Raw genomic sequence first — 17,510 nt, 5'->3', positions numbered from 1 at the left:
AAACACACCCCACACCATCACACCACCTCCAGACTGCAATGTTGACGCACGGCATGATGGATGCATGTACTCGTGGTTTTCTCCATACCCTAGTACTCCCATCAGTGTAAAACAAACGGAACCGGGATTCATCAGACCAGGCAATGTTTTTCCAATTTCCCAGTGTTTTTCTTCCTTAGCCCACTGCAACCACAGTTTTTTGCTGAAAGAAGTGGAATTCTGTAAGGTTTTCGGCTGCCATACCCCATTCGTGCTAAGGTACGACAAGTTGTGCGTTCTTTTATGGGTCTTTGGGCACCAGTGTTGTATTGGACTGTCAGTTCTTGACACACTAAAACCAGTGCGCCTGTCACCTATTACCATACCCCATTCAAAAGCACTTTAATATTTTTTCTTGCCCATTCACCCTCTGAATGGCACAGATACACAATCCATGTCTCAATTGTCTCCAGGCTTAGAAATCCTTCTTTAACCTGTCTCCTCCCCTTCATCTACACTGATTGAAGTGGATTTAACAGGGGATATCAATAAGGGATCATAGCTTTCACCTGGATTCACCTAGTCAGTTTTGTCATGGAAAGAGCAGGTGTTCCTAATGTTTTGTACACTCAGTGTATATTATAATATCGTCTTTGTTTCTCAAAATCATTGTAATGTGGTTAACCTTAAAAATCTAAATCAAAACGATTCAAATCTAAAAGATAGAATTCAACCAGGGAGCACCCTTAGATCATGCAAAGGTATACAGTTGAATCATTCCCACAGTTAATGGCAAGGCCTGCTACGCTATGAAACCACACACTATTGCAGAGACTTTGAAATTGCCGACCCCAACTGATATGGTGAAAACAATGTGTGGGGAGGCCGAGGCACAGAAACTCACATTAATACAGTTGTCGGATAACACTGTTAAACGAAGAATTTATGCTATTGCTAGCAATCAAGAGGAAAGTAACTCTTGACTGAACGACTCAAACTCCCCAGCTTATGCTCTCCAAATGGCTGTTAGCTGTGAGGGTCGAGATGCTTTTGACCAGATGGGACTCCATCTATGGCGGGACTCTAGTTATGAATGTCTCCCTCTGCCATATGGACACATTTAAATGATACACTGAGAGCAACTGGAGGCAAAAGAGCTGAGCACAGAACTGAGATATACCCCAGCAGATAACTACATCAAACCACTGCACCACGCCTGTTCACAAAACTATGTGGAGATATGGGATCAGAGCATGAAAATGTTCTATTTCACACAGGCTTGGTGGTTATCGAGGGGGAGTGTTGGAAAGATTTTTCACATTAAGAGCGGAGCTGTGTCATTCACAATGGGTTAAAAAAAACAACTGACTTGGTTGACTTTCTGTGTCAGGAAAATAACAGAAAACAGCATCAGTAAGTGTCCCACATGAGTGATGACCGCTCACCTCCAATGCTTGGAAGGGCACTTTGGGACTTACTTCCCAATCCGTTGGACTGTGGTCCCGGCTCAGTTGACATGCTGGTAAGGGAAATCGAACAGCTGATCGAGCTGTCATGTGCCCGAATGCTGCGGGCAACGTATTCACGGGTCACTGAGGAGTTTTGGTTCCTGACTCGAAGGGAATACTCTGCTGTCTCCCTCTGAGCATTAATGCCGCTTTCAAAACAACTGGGAACTTGGAAATCTCTGACTTCCGACTGCAGTGCGTTCAAGACAACTGGGAACTCTGAAATAAATGTTGAACTGTTATCCAACTCCGAATTCCAAATCGGGAACTCTGGCCTCTTTCCGACTTTCCAATTTAAAGATCACTGACGTCATAACTTGACCACTGACGTCATAACTTGACCACCTATTTTTCAAAGTTCCCAGTTGTCTTGAAAGCACCATAAAGGTCATGGTAGACTACCCTTCGCCAGCTCATATCTGTGTGAAGCTGGATCCAGTGCTTGTCTGCATTAAAACTAAATATAGATCAGGGTTGGATCTGACAGCAGATATGTGGTGCGTACAGTCGACCACCCCCCCCTATTTTGTACACAGCATGACCAAAAGTATGTGGACACTTGCTCGTCAAACATCTCATTCCAAAATCTTGGGCACTAATATGGAGTTGGTCCCCCCTTTTGTTGCTATAACAGCCTCCACCCTTCTGGGAAGACTTTCCACTAGATGTTGGAACATTGCTGCTGGGACTTGCTTCCATTCAGCCATAAAAGCATTAGTCAGGTAGGGCACTGATGTTGGGCGGTTAGGTCTGGCTTGCAGTCTGCATTCCAATTCTTCCCAAAGGTGTTCGCTGGGGTTGCGATCAGAGCTCTGTGTAGGCCAGTCAAGTTCTTTCACATCGATTTCAACAAACCATTTCTGTATGGACCTTGATTTGTGCAAAGAGGCATTATCATGCTGAAACAGGAAAGGGCCTTCCCCAAACTGTTGCCACAAAGTTGGAAGCACAGAATCGTCTAGAATTTCATTGTCGGCTGTAGCGTTCAGATTTCCCTTAACTGGAACTAAGGGGCCTAGTCTGAACCACGAAGAAATGCAGCGTGGTTATCTTCATACATCTTTAATAAAGATAATGACGAACAATACAAAAACAATAAACGTAACGTCAAAAAACCAAAACAGCCCTATCTGGTGCAAACAAACACAGAGACAGGAACAATCACCCACAAAACACTCAGAATATGGCTGCCTAAATATGGTTCCCAATCAGAGACAACGATAAACACCTGCCTCTGATTGAGAACCACTCCAGGCAACCATAGACTTTTCTAGACAACTATACTACACCACAATCCCATAACCTACAAAAAAACCCTAGACAAAACACACCACATAAATAACCCATGTCACACCCTGGCCTGACCAAAATAATAAAGAAAACGCAAAATACTAAGACCAGGGCGTGACACTGTAATCGAACCCACAAATCCTAATGCTCCAGATACTCAACTAGTCTAAAGGCCAGTTTTATTGCTTCTTTAATCAGGTCAACAGTTTTCAGCTCTGCTAACATAATTGCAAAAGGGTTTTCTAATGATCAATTAACCTTTTTAAAATAATAAACTTGGATTAGCTAACACAACGTACCATTGGAACACAGGAGTGATGGTTGCTGATAATGGGCCTATGTAGATATTCCATATTTAAAAATGGTTTCCAGCTACAATAGGCATTTACAACATTAACAATGTCTACACTGTATTTCTGATCAATTTGATGTTATTTTAATGGACTAAAAATGTGCTTTTCTTTAAAAAACAAGGACATTTCTAAGTGACCCCAAACTTTTGAACAGTAGTGTGTGTATATCTAGATGTTCTCACTCCTTATGTTAGACTGTAATGCCCAAAATGTCTCACAATTCCAAAATAACCCTCAAGAAGGGATGTGTAGGAGTGAGCAAGATCAATGTGTATGTATGCTTCATACAGTGGGGCAAAAAAGTATTTAGTCAGCCACCAATTGTGCAAGTTCTCCCACTTAAAAAGATGAGAGGCCTGTAATTTTCATCATAGGTACACTTCAACTATGACAGACAAAATGAGGGAAAAAATCCAGAAAATCACATTGTAGGATTTTAAATTAATTTATTTGCAAATTATGGTGGAAAATAAGTATTTGGTCAATAACAAAAGTTTATCTCAATACTTTGTTATAAACCCTTTGTTGGCAATGACAGCGGGCAAACGTTTTCTGTAAGACTTCACAAGGTTTTCACACACTGTTGCTGGTATTTTGGCCCATTCCTCCATGCAGATCTCCTCTAGAGCAGTGATGTTTTGGGGCTGTTGCTGGGCAACATGGACTTTCAACTCCCTCCAAAGATTTTCTATGGGGTTGAGATCTGGAGACTGGCTAGGCCACTCCAGGACATTGAAATTATTCTTACGAAGCCACTCCTTCGTTGCCAGGGCGGTGTGTTTGGGATCATTGTCATGCTGAAAGACCCAGCCACGTTTCAACTTCAATGCCCTTGCTGATGGAAGGAGGTTTTCACTCAAAATCTCACGATACATGACCCCATTCATTCTTTCCTTTACACGGATCAGTCGTCCTGGTCCCTTTGCAGAAAAACAGCACCAAAGCATGATGTTTCCACCCCCATGCTTCACAGTAGGTATGGTGTTCTTTGGATGCAACTCAACATTCTTTGTCCTCCAAACACGACGAGTTGAGTTTTTACCAAAAAGTTATATTTTGGTTTCATCTGACCATATGACATTCTCCCAATCTTCTTCTGGATCATCCAAATGCTCTCTAGCAAACTTCAGACGGGCCTGGACATGTATTGGCTTAAGCAGGGGGACACGTCTGGCACTGCAGGATTTGAGTCCCTGGCGGCGTAGTGTGTTACTGATGGTAGGCTTTGTTACTTTGGTCCCAGCTCTCTGCAGGTCATTCACTAGGTCCCCCCGTGTGGTTCTGGGATTTTTGCTCACCGTTCTTGTGATCATTTTGACCCCTCGGGGTGAGATCTTGCCCCAGATCGAGGGAGATTATCAGTGGTCTTGTATGTCTTCCATTTCCTAATAATTGCTCCCACCGTTGATTTCTTCAAACCAAGCTGCTTACCTATTGCAGATTCAGTCTTCCCAGCAGGTCTACAATTTTGTTTCTGGTGTCCTTTGACAGCTCTTTGGTCTTGGCCATAGTGGAGTCTGGAGTGTGACTGTTTGAGGTTGTGGACAGGTGTCTTTTATACTGATAACAAGTTCAAACAGGTGCCATTAATACAGGTAACGAGTACAGGACAGAGGAGCCTCTTAAAGAAGAAGTTACAGGTCTGTGAGAGCCAGAAATCTTGCTTGTTTGTAGGTGACAAAATACTTTTTTCCCACCATAATTTGCAAATAAATTCATAAAAAATCCTACAATGTGATTTTCTGGATTTTGTTTTCTCATTTTGTCTGTCATAGTTGAGGTGTACCTATGATGAAAATTACAGGCCTCTTCATCTTTTTAAGTGGGAGAACTTGCACAATTGGTGTCTGACCAAATACTTTTTTGCCCCACTGTATGTGTATCTGTGCTACGTGCGTGAAACTCCCCCATGCCTAAATGTCCCATGTTTGAGTTCCTGTCTTTGGGAGCCCATCCAAAATCGGAGGAAAAAACATCAGCTGGTTTGAGTTAGTGAGTTTGGAATGTGACTTTGTTTAACTGATCCTGTTATAGAGACCATGCAGGGTTGTGTGTGCCTGTGTTTGCGCGTGTGTCTTTGTGCCTGTGTTTGTGGGCTCACGTGCATTTGCGGGTGTGTGTGTGTAGGTCCATGGAGCCATTTCTCGTCTCTCTGATTAGCGCTAGCATCATGTAGTGGAGTTCTGTTTCCTTAGATGACTGGCCAGTAGAAGGGTTTACGACCCTAGGCTAGCTAAGGCCTTCTCAGGAAGAACAATACATACTGTATTCCCTAGGTTGTTTTTAGATGTTACTCTCCTAGCATTTATCTACTGATTTTAAATGTGACAGAGAAAGACCTTTTTAAAGTTTGATTCAGCGATATGACGTATATGCAGAAAGTAAACAGCATAGTGGGTCAATTTCCGCAACAACTAAGAGCTTTGAAGAGTGAGGCTCAACATCTTCTCTGCTGGTTTGGTGCCCTGGCTACCACGCTGTAACAGCGTTAAGCGAACCTGTGCACATGCGTAGACACTGTGTGAGAGCAAAGTCCTTAAGGTTTTAGTTCCTTTTGAGACTAAACGTCTGTTTCCCATAGGTCCCGGCTGAATACTGTCCTATGTCTTCTGTCCTCCCAGACCCCCATAGTGGAGAAGATTAGGATGATAGCCCAGAAGGTGTATGGGGCTGATGACATTGAGCTGTCTCCAGAGGCCCAGGCCAAGATAGACTATTACAACCAGCAGGTGAGGTCACCATATCATACTACACATGATCTATTGAAGCTTTTACATAGTCACTTTCTCATGCACCAACACGCACACGTACACACACTGAATTAATTCAGTTGTCTAATTATGTTCATGTGCTCCTGCCCGCAGGGTTACGGGAAGCTTCCAATCTGCATGGCCAAGACCCACCTGTCCCTGTCACACTTGCCTGAGAAGAAGGGCACACCCACTGGCTTCACCCTGCCAATCAGAGACATCCGCGCCAGCATCGGGGCAGGATTCATCTACCCATTGGTGGGAACGGTGAGTGGTCTGGATTCTGGAAGCACAGAGACTTAGTCTCCATAGGGATTTAAGGCCGGGTTAAGCCATTTTTACATGAACACGGTCTCAGTGACCCACTTTTGGTTCTCAATGTGTCTCATGTGGTAGAGACGGGAGAGAGTCGCAGTGTGTATGAAGTGAATATGTCTGTGACTATTCTTTTGTGTGTGTGTGTGTGGTTTTCTTTAGTGTCCCTTGTGTGTTTTTGACCCTGCCCAGGTGTGCCTCCAGAGGTGTAGTCCCTCTAACCAGAGTTCTGGCGCCAGAAATGCCAGGAATTTCTCTTAACAATGCGTGTGTGACTTACTCTTACGTTGCTGCTCTGAGGAATTCAAGAACATACGCGTAAAAATAAATAAATATGTAATTCCCTCTCGTACGGTTCTCAGTTCAAACATTGGTCAGTTAGGAGCCCCCCGAGTGGCGCAGCAGTCTAAAGCACTGCGATGCGGCGTCACTACAGACCTGGGTTCGATCCCAGGCTGTGTCGCAACCAGGAAACTAATGGGGCAGCGCACAATTAGCCCAGCGACATCCGATTTAGGGGAGGGTTTGGCTGGCCGGGATGTCCTTGTCCCATCGCGCTCTAGCGACTCCTTGTGGCGGGCCGGTCGCATGCACACTGACTTCGGTCTTCAGTTGTACGGTGTTTCCTCCGACACATTGGTGCGGCTGGCTTCCGGGTTAAGCGAGCAGTGTGTCAAGCGAGCAATGTGTCGAGAAGCAGTGTGACTTGGCAGGGTCTTTTTTTTAGAGGACGAATGGCTCTCGACCTTCACACCTCCCTGTCTGTACGGGAGTTTCAGCGATGTAACTACCAATTGGATATCACGAAAAAGGGGTCAAAAGAAAAAAATATACATTAGTCAGTTAAATCTTTCGTCTGAAGCTCTGCTTTAAACCTAATTCCTTTCGACCCTGAACACTCTCTGTCATTAAGGAAGTTGCTAGACTTCCTTAGCTGCCCACATACGCAGACACACTGGGTTTCCGTGTGTGTCGATCTATTATCCTCTACTCTCCTTTGGATGTTCCTCTTCTGAACTGGACTTAACCCCAGACCTTACAGATAACCCCAGTGCTGGGTTGGGCTTGGCTGGATGTTGGCAGTTGGTCGTACAGGAAGTTGGTCCCCCACTGTTTCCCCGGCATGCTGGGTAGGGGCGGCCGCCGGTCGGTAGGACGTCTACCCAGCCACCCGCCTCCACCGCTTTGATCTGCTAGGGCCTGTGTAGCCATCACGACCCTTGAACCTTGACTCCTGACCTCGGAGGGAATTTACTAGCAGCTCCTTGAACTTTTTCGTCTGGCCCATAGTCTCCTCCTGGCGTCTGATTAGATCCATGTCTAAAGGGCTAGCAGATTAGTTCCTGTAATGTACTGTCTTTTAGTTTGGTGAACTTGACCTTTTATTCATTTTATTAAATTGATGTCTGAATTCATTGAAGTGCTTTGATCCCAATAAGTAGCTTTAGACTACTGTGTAAGGCAAGTGAGTGTTACGGCAGCCATCTATCTATACATTTGGGTGTGTATCCTGTAGGTTTTCTTAACACGTGCCAGAGTGTTGATCTGACACGTGAGTGTTTTTGATGTTTGTTTGTACAATATGCTTGTGTATTAGCTAGTTACTTGAGAGAATGTTTTGTCTGGGAGACGGGTTGCTTTCGCTGCACCTGCCTTTGTGAGCACGAGACCCAATGTGAGGAGTGAAGCAGGGATGGCACACAGTTTAATTAGCACTGTTGTGGTTGTCATGTCAGTTTTGTGTCACCCTGACCTCAGGGTCATCTCGCTCTCTCTCGCAGGTGGAGAGATTTGACCAACTGAAGGCCCCGCGGGAGTTAAGAGGGGGAGGGGAAGCAGGGGAGGGGCAGGTGAAGGCCTTAGTTGGGTGAGGAACCAGGAAGGGGCTGATGTCATTTCCCAGATATGTGAGGGAGGGGTCACAGGGAAAACAATAGGTCTCTGTGGAATCCATATCCCATTAGAGCAGAGGTGTCCAACCAGGGATTTTTAATACATACAGTACCAGTCAAAAGTTTGGACACACCTACGAATTCAAAGGTTTTTCTTAATTTCTTACTGTTTTCTACAGTGTGGAATAATAGTGAAGACATCAAAACTATGAAATAAGCAAAAAAAGTGTTAAACAAATCAAAATCTATTTGATTCTTCAAAGTAGCCCCCCTTTGCCTTGATGACAGCTTTGCACACTCTTGGCATTCTCTCAACCAGCTTCATGAGGTAGTCACCTGGAATGCATTTCAATTAACAGGTGTGCCTTGTTAAAAGTACATTTGTGGAATGCCTTTCCTTAATGCGTTTGAGCCAATCAGTTGTGTTATGACAAGGTAGGGGTGGTATACAGATGATAGCCCTATTTGGTGAAAGACCACTTCCATGTTATGTATGGCAAAAACAGCTCAAATAAGCAAAGATAAATTACAGTCCATCATTACTTTAAGACATGAAGGTCTCCTCTTTATCGAGCACAAAATAGCTGGAGTTTATAGATCCTGTTCACTTGTCCAGCTGTGCCTCTGTCACCTAGAGGTTATATTTAGAGAGAGTTGAAAGTAGCTATACGCAACACACAACTTTTGACCAGGAATTCCAAGCTCTGTTTTGATTTGTGTAGTCCTGACAATTCCAATATTGTAGAGATGTCAAAGGAGTGTAATCCATGAAATATATAGGTTTTTAATCTACAGGTTCTGTCTGTGACCTCCCAATGCACTCGCTATGACGTCCCAATCAAATGTGAAACTGTTGAAAATTTTAAGTACACCATAAACTAATACGCACACCAGCCTAAAATCTTATAATTTAAGCTTCTTGTTTCAATTCCCCCCATGAGAAAGGCAGTGCGTCTGTGGGTTGTCAAAACTCCTGTAGCACTTCCCTGGCTGAGGTCAGAATAGGATAGAATGGACTTTTTTGGTCTCCCGAGTGGCGCTGCGGTCTAAGGCACTGCATCTCAGTGCTTGAGGCGTCACTACAGACACCCTGGTTCGATTTCAGGCTGTACCACAACCCAGCCGTGATTGGGAGTCCCATAGGGCGGCGCGCAATTGGCCCAGTGTCGTCCGGGTTTGGCCAGTGAAGGCCGTCATTGTAAATAAAATGTGTTCTTAACTAACTTGCCTAGTTAAATAAATGTTGCAGTTAAGTTGTGCTATTCGCCCCGTAGCTCCTTAAAGAGACCCCTACTTGCAGCAGGATGTGGTGCGACGGGTCATATTTACCACTGTGAACTTCTCACTTAAGGAATAACAGTGTTGCAGGTTGGAAGCTCAATGGCTGATATGAGAACCACACCACAAAATAACAGTGTTGCAGGTTGGAAGCTCAAGGGCTGATATGAAAACCACACCACAAAATAACAGTGTTGCAGGTTGGAAGCTCAATGGCTGATATGAGAACCACACCACAAAATAACTATATACAATACATAAGTACAAAAATAAAAAAATAACAAAAACCTGCTAATTATAAATAATTTGATGTGAGTGTGTGAGAGTTAGGCAATGTGGAGGAGATTACTGAGTAGTTTGGTTCATCAGGCGGACTCCCATTCTTCACTTGAAGTTAGGCCCGTCAGTCAGAAGAGCATTAACACACGCTGGCCTATCTGTTTAGAAAGCATCTCTGAGTCATTCAGATGTCGATCCACACTCACACAGAGTACCATTTGTTTCACCTCCAAATCACATTAGCCATTATGGGTGAGCACTGTCTCCACCATGATGAATTATCACCAGTCTCTGTGAGGAAAAGTAGATATGACTGGCTGAGGCCAGCCAGAGTCATGGACTTGGTTCATTTAGAGATGAGAGAGAAGCCGCGTCAAGATTAGTCACTGTGGTAGGAAGAGTAAAATGAATTGTGTGTTTTTGTGGTATTTCGTAGTATTCCGAGTTAAGAGCCCCCAACTCCTCTCCAGTGCAGTGGAGGGGTGTTACGCAGTGATAGAATAAGTGCTACATTGTCGGCCCCAGGGTTTTCCCGGACAATGGCGCATTGTTTGGGAATAATGGAGAGAATTTCTTGGCAGAGCCAGGATTCCATCTTTAGCCACAGAGCGTCCGTGTTTTGCGTGTTCCGACAAGTTCCCCGGCTGCCTCAGGAGTATGGGACCAAAGGAGAACAGCACACCTATTGTCACTACCTGAACCGTATCTTCTCCATCAACCTCTTCTACCTTCCCTCCTCTCTGACGGTTCATTATTTTAGTCCTGCTTTAACTCTGCTGACAGGACTGTTTATGACCTGTCATTTGTAGTGGCAGTGTTATGTAGCCACTATGATGCAACTATTTCCCAGGTTGTTGCTGTAAGTGTTACCATAGTTTTTTTTTTACTATGAAGTGTTAATTAAGGATCTGATCCTTTTCAATTTTCTCCTAAAATGACATTCCCAAATCTAACTGCCTGTAGCTTAGTCCCTGAAGCAAGGATATGAATATTCTTGATACCATTTGAAAGCAAACACTTTGAAGTTTGTGGAAATGTGAAATTAATGTAGGATAATTAATTTTTATTTTACCCTTATTTTACCAGGTAAGTTGACTGAACACATTCTCATTTACAGCAACAACCTGGGAAATAGTTACAGGGGAGAGGAGGGGGGAAGAAGGAACCAATTGTTAATTGGGGATGATATAACACATTAAATCTGATAAAATATAATACAAACAGAGGTTCAAACTGTAGAACCCAGTTCCTACATTTGAATATAAAAATGGATTTTATCAAACAAAACTATGCTACATTTTATCTCTGGGACCCAGAGACAAATCAAGGCAAGATTACTGAATGTAAGTACATTATTTACCTTCAGAGATGAATGTATCAAACCAGTTTCTGTGATAAAAAATGTTTGTTGTTGTGCACTCTCCTCTAACAATAGCATGGTATTTCTTCACTGTAACCGCTACAGTAAATTGGGGAGTGCAGTTAGATTAACAATAATTTAAGCTTTCTAATTATATAAGACATGTCTATGTCTTAGAAAGTGTGCTGTTACTTACAATGTCATTCTAGTCACATTAGCGTATGTTAGCAACAACCATCCCGGTATAGGGACACCGATCCTACGGATCCTTAAGAGGTTTATAATACAGAGTAGTCACTAGGGACTACTAAATTACAGTGGTAGTCACAGGTGCATTACACATGTAGATGCAAAATAAAAGAGGACAAGTGTCTCCCAAGTCCAAAATTGTAACAAATTGGTTGTTTTGGATAAATAAACCATTCTCCATATTGGAGAGGTGATCATTCTTTCCAGGGTGTTTTCAGAGCAAGTCCTATTGACCATAGGCATACTCGTGACTGTCTTTTCACATGTCCTCCTCTTCATGTCCATGATTTCATTATGCGTAATTCCCCTGCCTCACGCCAGAATAACATTTAAGCAGTCAGTTGATTTTAATTTACTCTACCTCAGGATATCCTCCTCGGCTCTCAATCTTCTCTCTGTTATGCCCCACCCCCAGTCAAATTGAGCTGTTTAAAGTTCTTAGTCCTCTGTGACACTGTAGCTGCTCCAATCCAAAACTGCTGCAGTGCCCGTTTGCCCTAATGACTCACCTTCTGAGGTCTGATTGAACTAGATGCTCAGTCCCTTTGTTTCTGTAATTCCGTGTCAAAAAGTGTAGAGAGAAGACAGGTTTTTGTTTGGAATGTTATTGCAGAAGGAGTTTATTCTCTTCCGTTAGTGAGAGGAACGCTCTGTTCTACTGGGCAGTTAGTTGTCTTCTCCTCGCCTGCCCCATACTCCCAGTCATACCCTCATTTTGACTCTTTCCTTGAGGGCCAGGGTAGGTGTCTGATTGTGTATCCTTCCACTATGTAGACAACAACCTAGATACTGTAATGTTAAGGAATAATCAAGGGGCAATGCGTCCTATGGAAAATAATGTACAATGTGGAAGGTGTGGCATTAACCTTCCACGGCATAAAGTTCCAGAGTTGATTATCCCGCTTATACCAATGCTATATTTGTGGCTAAGAAATGTGTTCATTTGACGTCAGAAATGTGTTCAACATCCACTGAAGGTAGCTAGCAAGTTTACTAGGTAGCTACAATAGTTGCCTTGGTAACCAAACAGACTTGCTAGCTTAGCTAACCAAACCATCAGTCCTACAGTAGCTTGCTATTATGAAAATCGAATTCAACTATGCCAATAATGTTTTCAATTCGACTTTTGCTTTAAAAAGCAGCTCAGATATAGAAAATGTAAAAACGTACTTCATTGCCGTTGAATTATACCGTGCATTATTTAAGCAAAAGGCACGAGGGGGTGTGGTATATGGCCAATATACCACGGCTAAGGGATATTCTTATGCATGATGCAACGTGGAGTGCCTGGATACAGCCCTTAGCCTTAGTATATTGGCCATATACCACAAACACCTGAGGTGCCTCATTTGCTATTATAAACTGGTTACCAATGTAATTAGAGCAGTAAAAATATATTTTTGGTATATGGTCTGATATACCACGGCTGTCAGCCAGTCAGCATTCAGGGCTTGAACCACCCAGTTGATAATGAATTATATTTTGTAGCAAGCTGAATTATCTAACGTCATTGGCAGATATTTTTCTTATTTTTTACCTAAAAAAGCCTTAGTACAAGTAATTTATCTTATTTCAAGACATTCTTTCAAGATAATTTACCTTATTACGACGATTAAATTACTTGTATTAAGCCTTTTTTAGGTTAAAAATAAGAAGGGGTACGGAAAAAAACTAGGAATTATCACTCAATTTAAGATATTTAGGCTTGCTTAGAATTAACTTTTTGCAGTGCAGTTCTACAGTTTCCTAGGGAAAGGGTGTTTCGCTGCCAGAGGATTTTGACCAGATTTGGTGGAAATGCATAGCACCTTGTCAGCTTTGTAACTGTAGACGTTTTGTGCCGGGACCATGATCTCCTACCCTCTATTTTTCAGGCTGGTCTAGTTTGGTTGGTTTACTTGGAATTTAAATAATGTGATTTTTTTCGATGCTCACATCGGGACAAAGAACAGAACCATTGACCGCTGGAAAGACACCACAGTCCTTATTATGGGTGGTCAACCCATTTGGCAATCACTCTCTGAGTCACATAGATGGGAGTGTAGAAGTAATAGGGAAGCCCCTACCTTCATCGTGATATGATCTCCAGCAGACTGAATTAAATGAGTTTGGATTATAGTAATTCAACATCAGATCAGTTATTTCATTATAGAAAATATTTTCCAAACCTTATATCCCACTCTTCATGAGTTACCATTGAGAAACTGTGTTGTGATGTTATGAATATGCAGAAGCATTATGCAGTTAACACACAATCTTGTCATTTACAGCAGCTAGAGTTTTTATGGTTGGTCTGGGAGAGGTTTTATTTAAAATTCTATGTGTGCTAAATACCAATGACCATATTGGCCTGTAACTTTTCCTCTTGATTGGATTTATTAGGATCTCATTAGGGAAAGGGGGATACCTAGTCAGTTGTACAACTGAATGCATTTAGCTGAAATGTGTCTTCCGCATTTAACCCAACCCCTCTGAATCAGAGAGGTGCGGAGGGCTGCCTTAATCAACATCCATGTCTTCGTTAACCGACGCCAATGGTGACAGCTAGTCTTACTGGGGTCAGCTCTTGGAGCTGAAAGATGATTGGCTGAATGAAAAATACTTCCGGTGTTGTCACGTTCTAGCCTAACTCTAGGCTCAACTGTAGGGCCAACTTAGATAGTCAGTAATAGTTACGTAGGAATGTAATTTGGGGCTAAGTTGTATATTTAGTGTAGTTTAAGGCTCTTGTTAATTTGATTTGACCTGTTTAAGTGAATTTGTTTAATGGCTCAGAAGTCTAGTTTGTTTCACCACGTAACTTCAGTGTGAAACTGCAGATGAAAGATTTTCTGAGTTTTGTCCATCGCTACAGATGAATTTATGAGTCTTCTATGAAGAGAGAGCTGCGATAGCTACTGGAATAGGTTAATCAGATCGTCCTGAGATAGGACTATCTGTACTTTGACTGTAGTGGATCACAGGCAGTAAAACAGTAGTCCTGTTATTTGTTAGAGAATCTACAAGAGACATCTCTATTCCGGGAAAATGGCTGTTCACATAGTTCATCTGGACTGTAAAGATCAAGTCTGGACTAATCATTCTAGTTTTTCCTCTTTTCCAACAACCTCTCCCTTGTCTTCCTCTCCATTCTGCTCATCAATAACTGTCATCCCAACACACATGACCTGATCCATAGCATCTCAACAGAGTTCTAATGACACATGCATGACTTCCAAATAGGGTTGCAAAATTCCTGGGAACTTTCAATAAATTCCCTGGTTTTCCAGAAATCCTGGTTGGTGGATTCCGGATTTCCTACTGTTTCCCTCCTGATTACGGGAATCATCCAACTGGGATTTCGGGAATATTGGGGAATGTATTGAATGTTCCCAGAATTTTGCAAGCCTACTCCCAATCAATAGTGCTTTGGTCGCTTGAATTGGTCAAGTCAGCTGGCTGTCCCCGTTGGCCACTTTGCAAATCGGCTATGGTCGTTGTCCAATCAACTCCTTTTTTCTCTCACTGAGCCCCGCCCCGTCTGACCTTAGTCTCCCATTAAATTTGATTTAGTTTAGTTATTTTTCTTAATCTCCTGTCAAAATGACATTAAAATGTTATTGGCTCTCATGCGTCACTGCTGGTTAAGGTATTAGAAATGCAGCTCTCTGAGCTAGAAGAATACACTACAGTAAAGACCAGAGGCTGCTCTACTCAGGGCTGTCTTATAGACTCCTTTTAGTGCTTGTAAATCGCTGTTAAACTTTTGAATATTTCCTGTTATTTTCAATAATTTAATGTATAAAATGTATGTAAACTCATGAATCGAAGACTCAATTGGGAACTGAATTCAAATTGAATCACCTCAAAAGGAAAGCAAGTGATTGTACCTGCTTTCACAAGTGATTGTACCTGCTTTCACAAGTGATTGTACCTGCTTTCACAAGTGATTGTACCTGCTTTCACAAGTGATTGTACCTGCTTTCACAAGTAATTGTACCTGCTTTCACAAGTGATTGTACCTGCTTTCACAAGTGATTGTACCTGCTTTCACAAGTGATTGCTCAATGCAATGCACAGATGACTAACTTGCTCTTTCTCTTCCTCCTCACTCTCCCCCTCCCTCTCCCCCTCAGATGAGTACTATGCCAGGCCTGCCCACGCGACCCTGTTTCTATGACATCGACCTCGACCCAGTTACAGAGGAGATCACTGGGCTCTTCTGAGCATGCTTCAGAACAATCACCCAGGTAAAATAGTATTCCATTCAAACCATTATGACCCCGTTTTTATTTCCATATTATATGTAGCTGAAAATGCTGGTCATATTCATTTTTGAATCGATCACACGTTTTGGACAAGTCCCAGATATAGATGTTTCTGTATAGCACACCATTCATCTTATTCTGATGAATTTAAGTAACGTTATTGTTGGCATTTAGATTTTACCCAATGGTGCCTAAAACACTTTTACTGAAATGAGAGGCTCAGAGGTGTAGCTGTTGCCAAGGTTAAGGGCTGTGGCTGTCACAAACAATGTCTTTACAGTTCTAGTAAGCCAGATGGAGAAATGATTTTCTTAGCTACATATGAATCAGTCTGTGTATCTGTGTTGTTTGCACTGCCACAGTAAGCAGCAGTCTCGTTATATCCCGTCAGACAACACTGCTACATTTTCCCTGTAAATTCAGTCAGTAGTGAACCAGTTTGTAAATGCTTATGTAGTCTATCTGCCACATACCATGTAGGGTAGGAACCTGATGATGTCTATGAAACTGAATGAATGTGTTGTTGTAGAGCGCTCATACAAGAAAGTTGCCGTGTAGGGTAGGAACCTGATGATGTCTATGAAACTGAATGAATGTGTTGTTGTAAAGGGCTCATACAAGAAAGGTGCCGTGTAGGGTAGGAACCTGATGTTTATTTAACGGAATTAATGTGTAGCACTCATAAACTCATTGTCCTTCCTCTGAGTGGCTCACTTGGTCTAGACGGTGTGTGTGTGTGTGTGTGTGTGTGTGTGTGTGTGTGTTAAATATTGCCTCAGCGTCAATACACAGTACTCCTCTGGATATTTTCACTCAGTGTTATTCCCTATTCACTCAGCACCAAGGCTATGGCCCTAGATTTAGAGATGCACTCAGTCAGTCACTCAGTCACTCTCTTCTCCAACGTTCTGATTTTCTCACCTCAGGCTCTGTGAAAGACCCTCCTGCCCTGTGGGGAGCATGGCGAGGAGGAAGAGCCCTACACCTTCCATGGAAGATGCTTAACCCTTCTAATGGCACTTCCTACCTACAGGGTTCCACAACGCCACTGCAAAGGCTGGGGTCACTCTTTTGCACATCAACGATATTAAACCAAATAAGGCCTAACCATGCTGTATTTCTGTTAACTGTAACCCCTTAAAAATGAGGGAAAAGATTTTGTTACTTTTTAAATTTGTTTACTGAGATGAACTACTATAATATCTCATGTCATGGTGCTGGTTTTATTGTTTTCATTTTTCTTAATGTGGCTTTTATTTAGTGTAATGCAGTACAAGTGCTTGTGTATTTATGCACTAAATTCATGTTGTACGCACAAGTTGTTTTAAATGTGGTTATCTAACCTCGTCTAACATTTCTTAATCCACTACATCCTGCTAAATGTCACAGGATGGCTGTTACACAGTTTGGTTACTAGCTGACGCTCTACTTCTACTTAATGCTGTTTAATTAGATGGATTGTGGAAAACCATGGTTTTCTACCATATAACAACTGTGCCTTTTTAAAATAAACGATTTTATTTACTCTACAGTTCTGTTGTCTTATTTTATTTTTTGTCTTGTTCACACCCATCAGATGAGCAGAGACCATTCCATCTGCTGTTTGGACACAGACCTCTTCCTGTTACCGCAGGGCTCTGTCAGGAGAGCCTCCAAAGCAAGCACAATGGCTATTTTTGGTTCTGGGTTAAAAATGTACATATGCAGAACAGCTGAATACACTCACTCAATCACTTGCACAGTCAAGTATACTCACTAATACATGCACATGAACCTAGACATGTGCAAACAATCAAGCACAACAATACCAGAATGCGTAACAACAAATTTACTCACACATATTTAGAGTTTAGCCCTCGATGGTCCTGAAATCCAGGCCTCAGAGCCGGCCCCCTCACAGGTCCCGAGAATGTCAGCTCCGCCTGTCAGGATCTGATGTTTGTGTTGCTACGTGGTTCCTGTGTACATGTGTGCTTTTATCGTAGCTGGCATTCCACACCTGCTAGGTCT

At 42.6% G+C, this 17,510-nt stretch overlaps 1 protein-coding gene across 4 annotated transcripts in view; it reads left to right on the top strand.

Moving 5' to 3' along the window:
* The window catches only part of mthfd1l (methylenetetrahydrofolate dehydrogenase (NADP+ dependent) 1 like), an 86,342-nt gene extending 69,311 nt beyond the window's left edge, over nucleotides 1-17,031 (top strand). For all 4 annotated transcript variants that reach the window (XM_021600759.2, XM_021600758.2, XM_021600760.2 and 1 more), the window contains exons 24-27: nucleotides 5,752-5,859; nucleotides 5,995-6,147; nucleotides 15,369-15,482; nucleotides 16,427-17,031. In XM_021600759.2, the coding sequence (XP_021456434.2) occupies nucleotides 5,752-5,859; nucleotides 5,995-6,147; nucleotides 15,369-15,458 (351 nt within the window). In that variant the 3' untranslated portion in view covers nucleotides 15,459-15,482; nucleotides 16,427-17,031. The remainder of the gene's footprint in view (nucleotides 1-5,751; nucleotides 5,860-5,994; nucleotides 6,148-15,368; nucleotides 15,483-16,426) is intronic.
* The last annotated feature ends 479 nt before the right edge of the window (nucleotides 17,032-17,510 follow it).

Source organism: Oncorhynchus mykiss, chromosome 4 (genome assembly GCF_013265735.2).
Source record: "Oncorhynchus mykiss isolate Arlee chromosome 4, USDA_OmykA_1.1, whole genome shotgun sequence".
In the NCBI taxonomy this organism is placed as follows: Eukaryota; Metazoa; Chordata; class Actinopteri; order Salmoniformes; family Salmonidae; genus Oncorhynchus; species Oncorhynchus mykiss.
The sequence above is the reverse complement of the archived record's forward strand: the minus strand, read 5'-3'. Positions and strand labels throughout refer to the sequence as shown.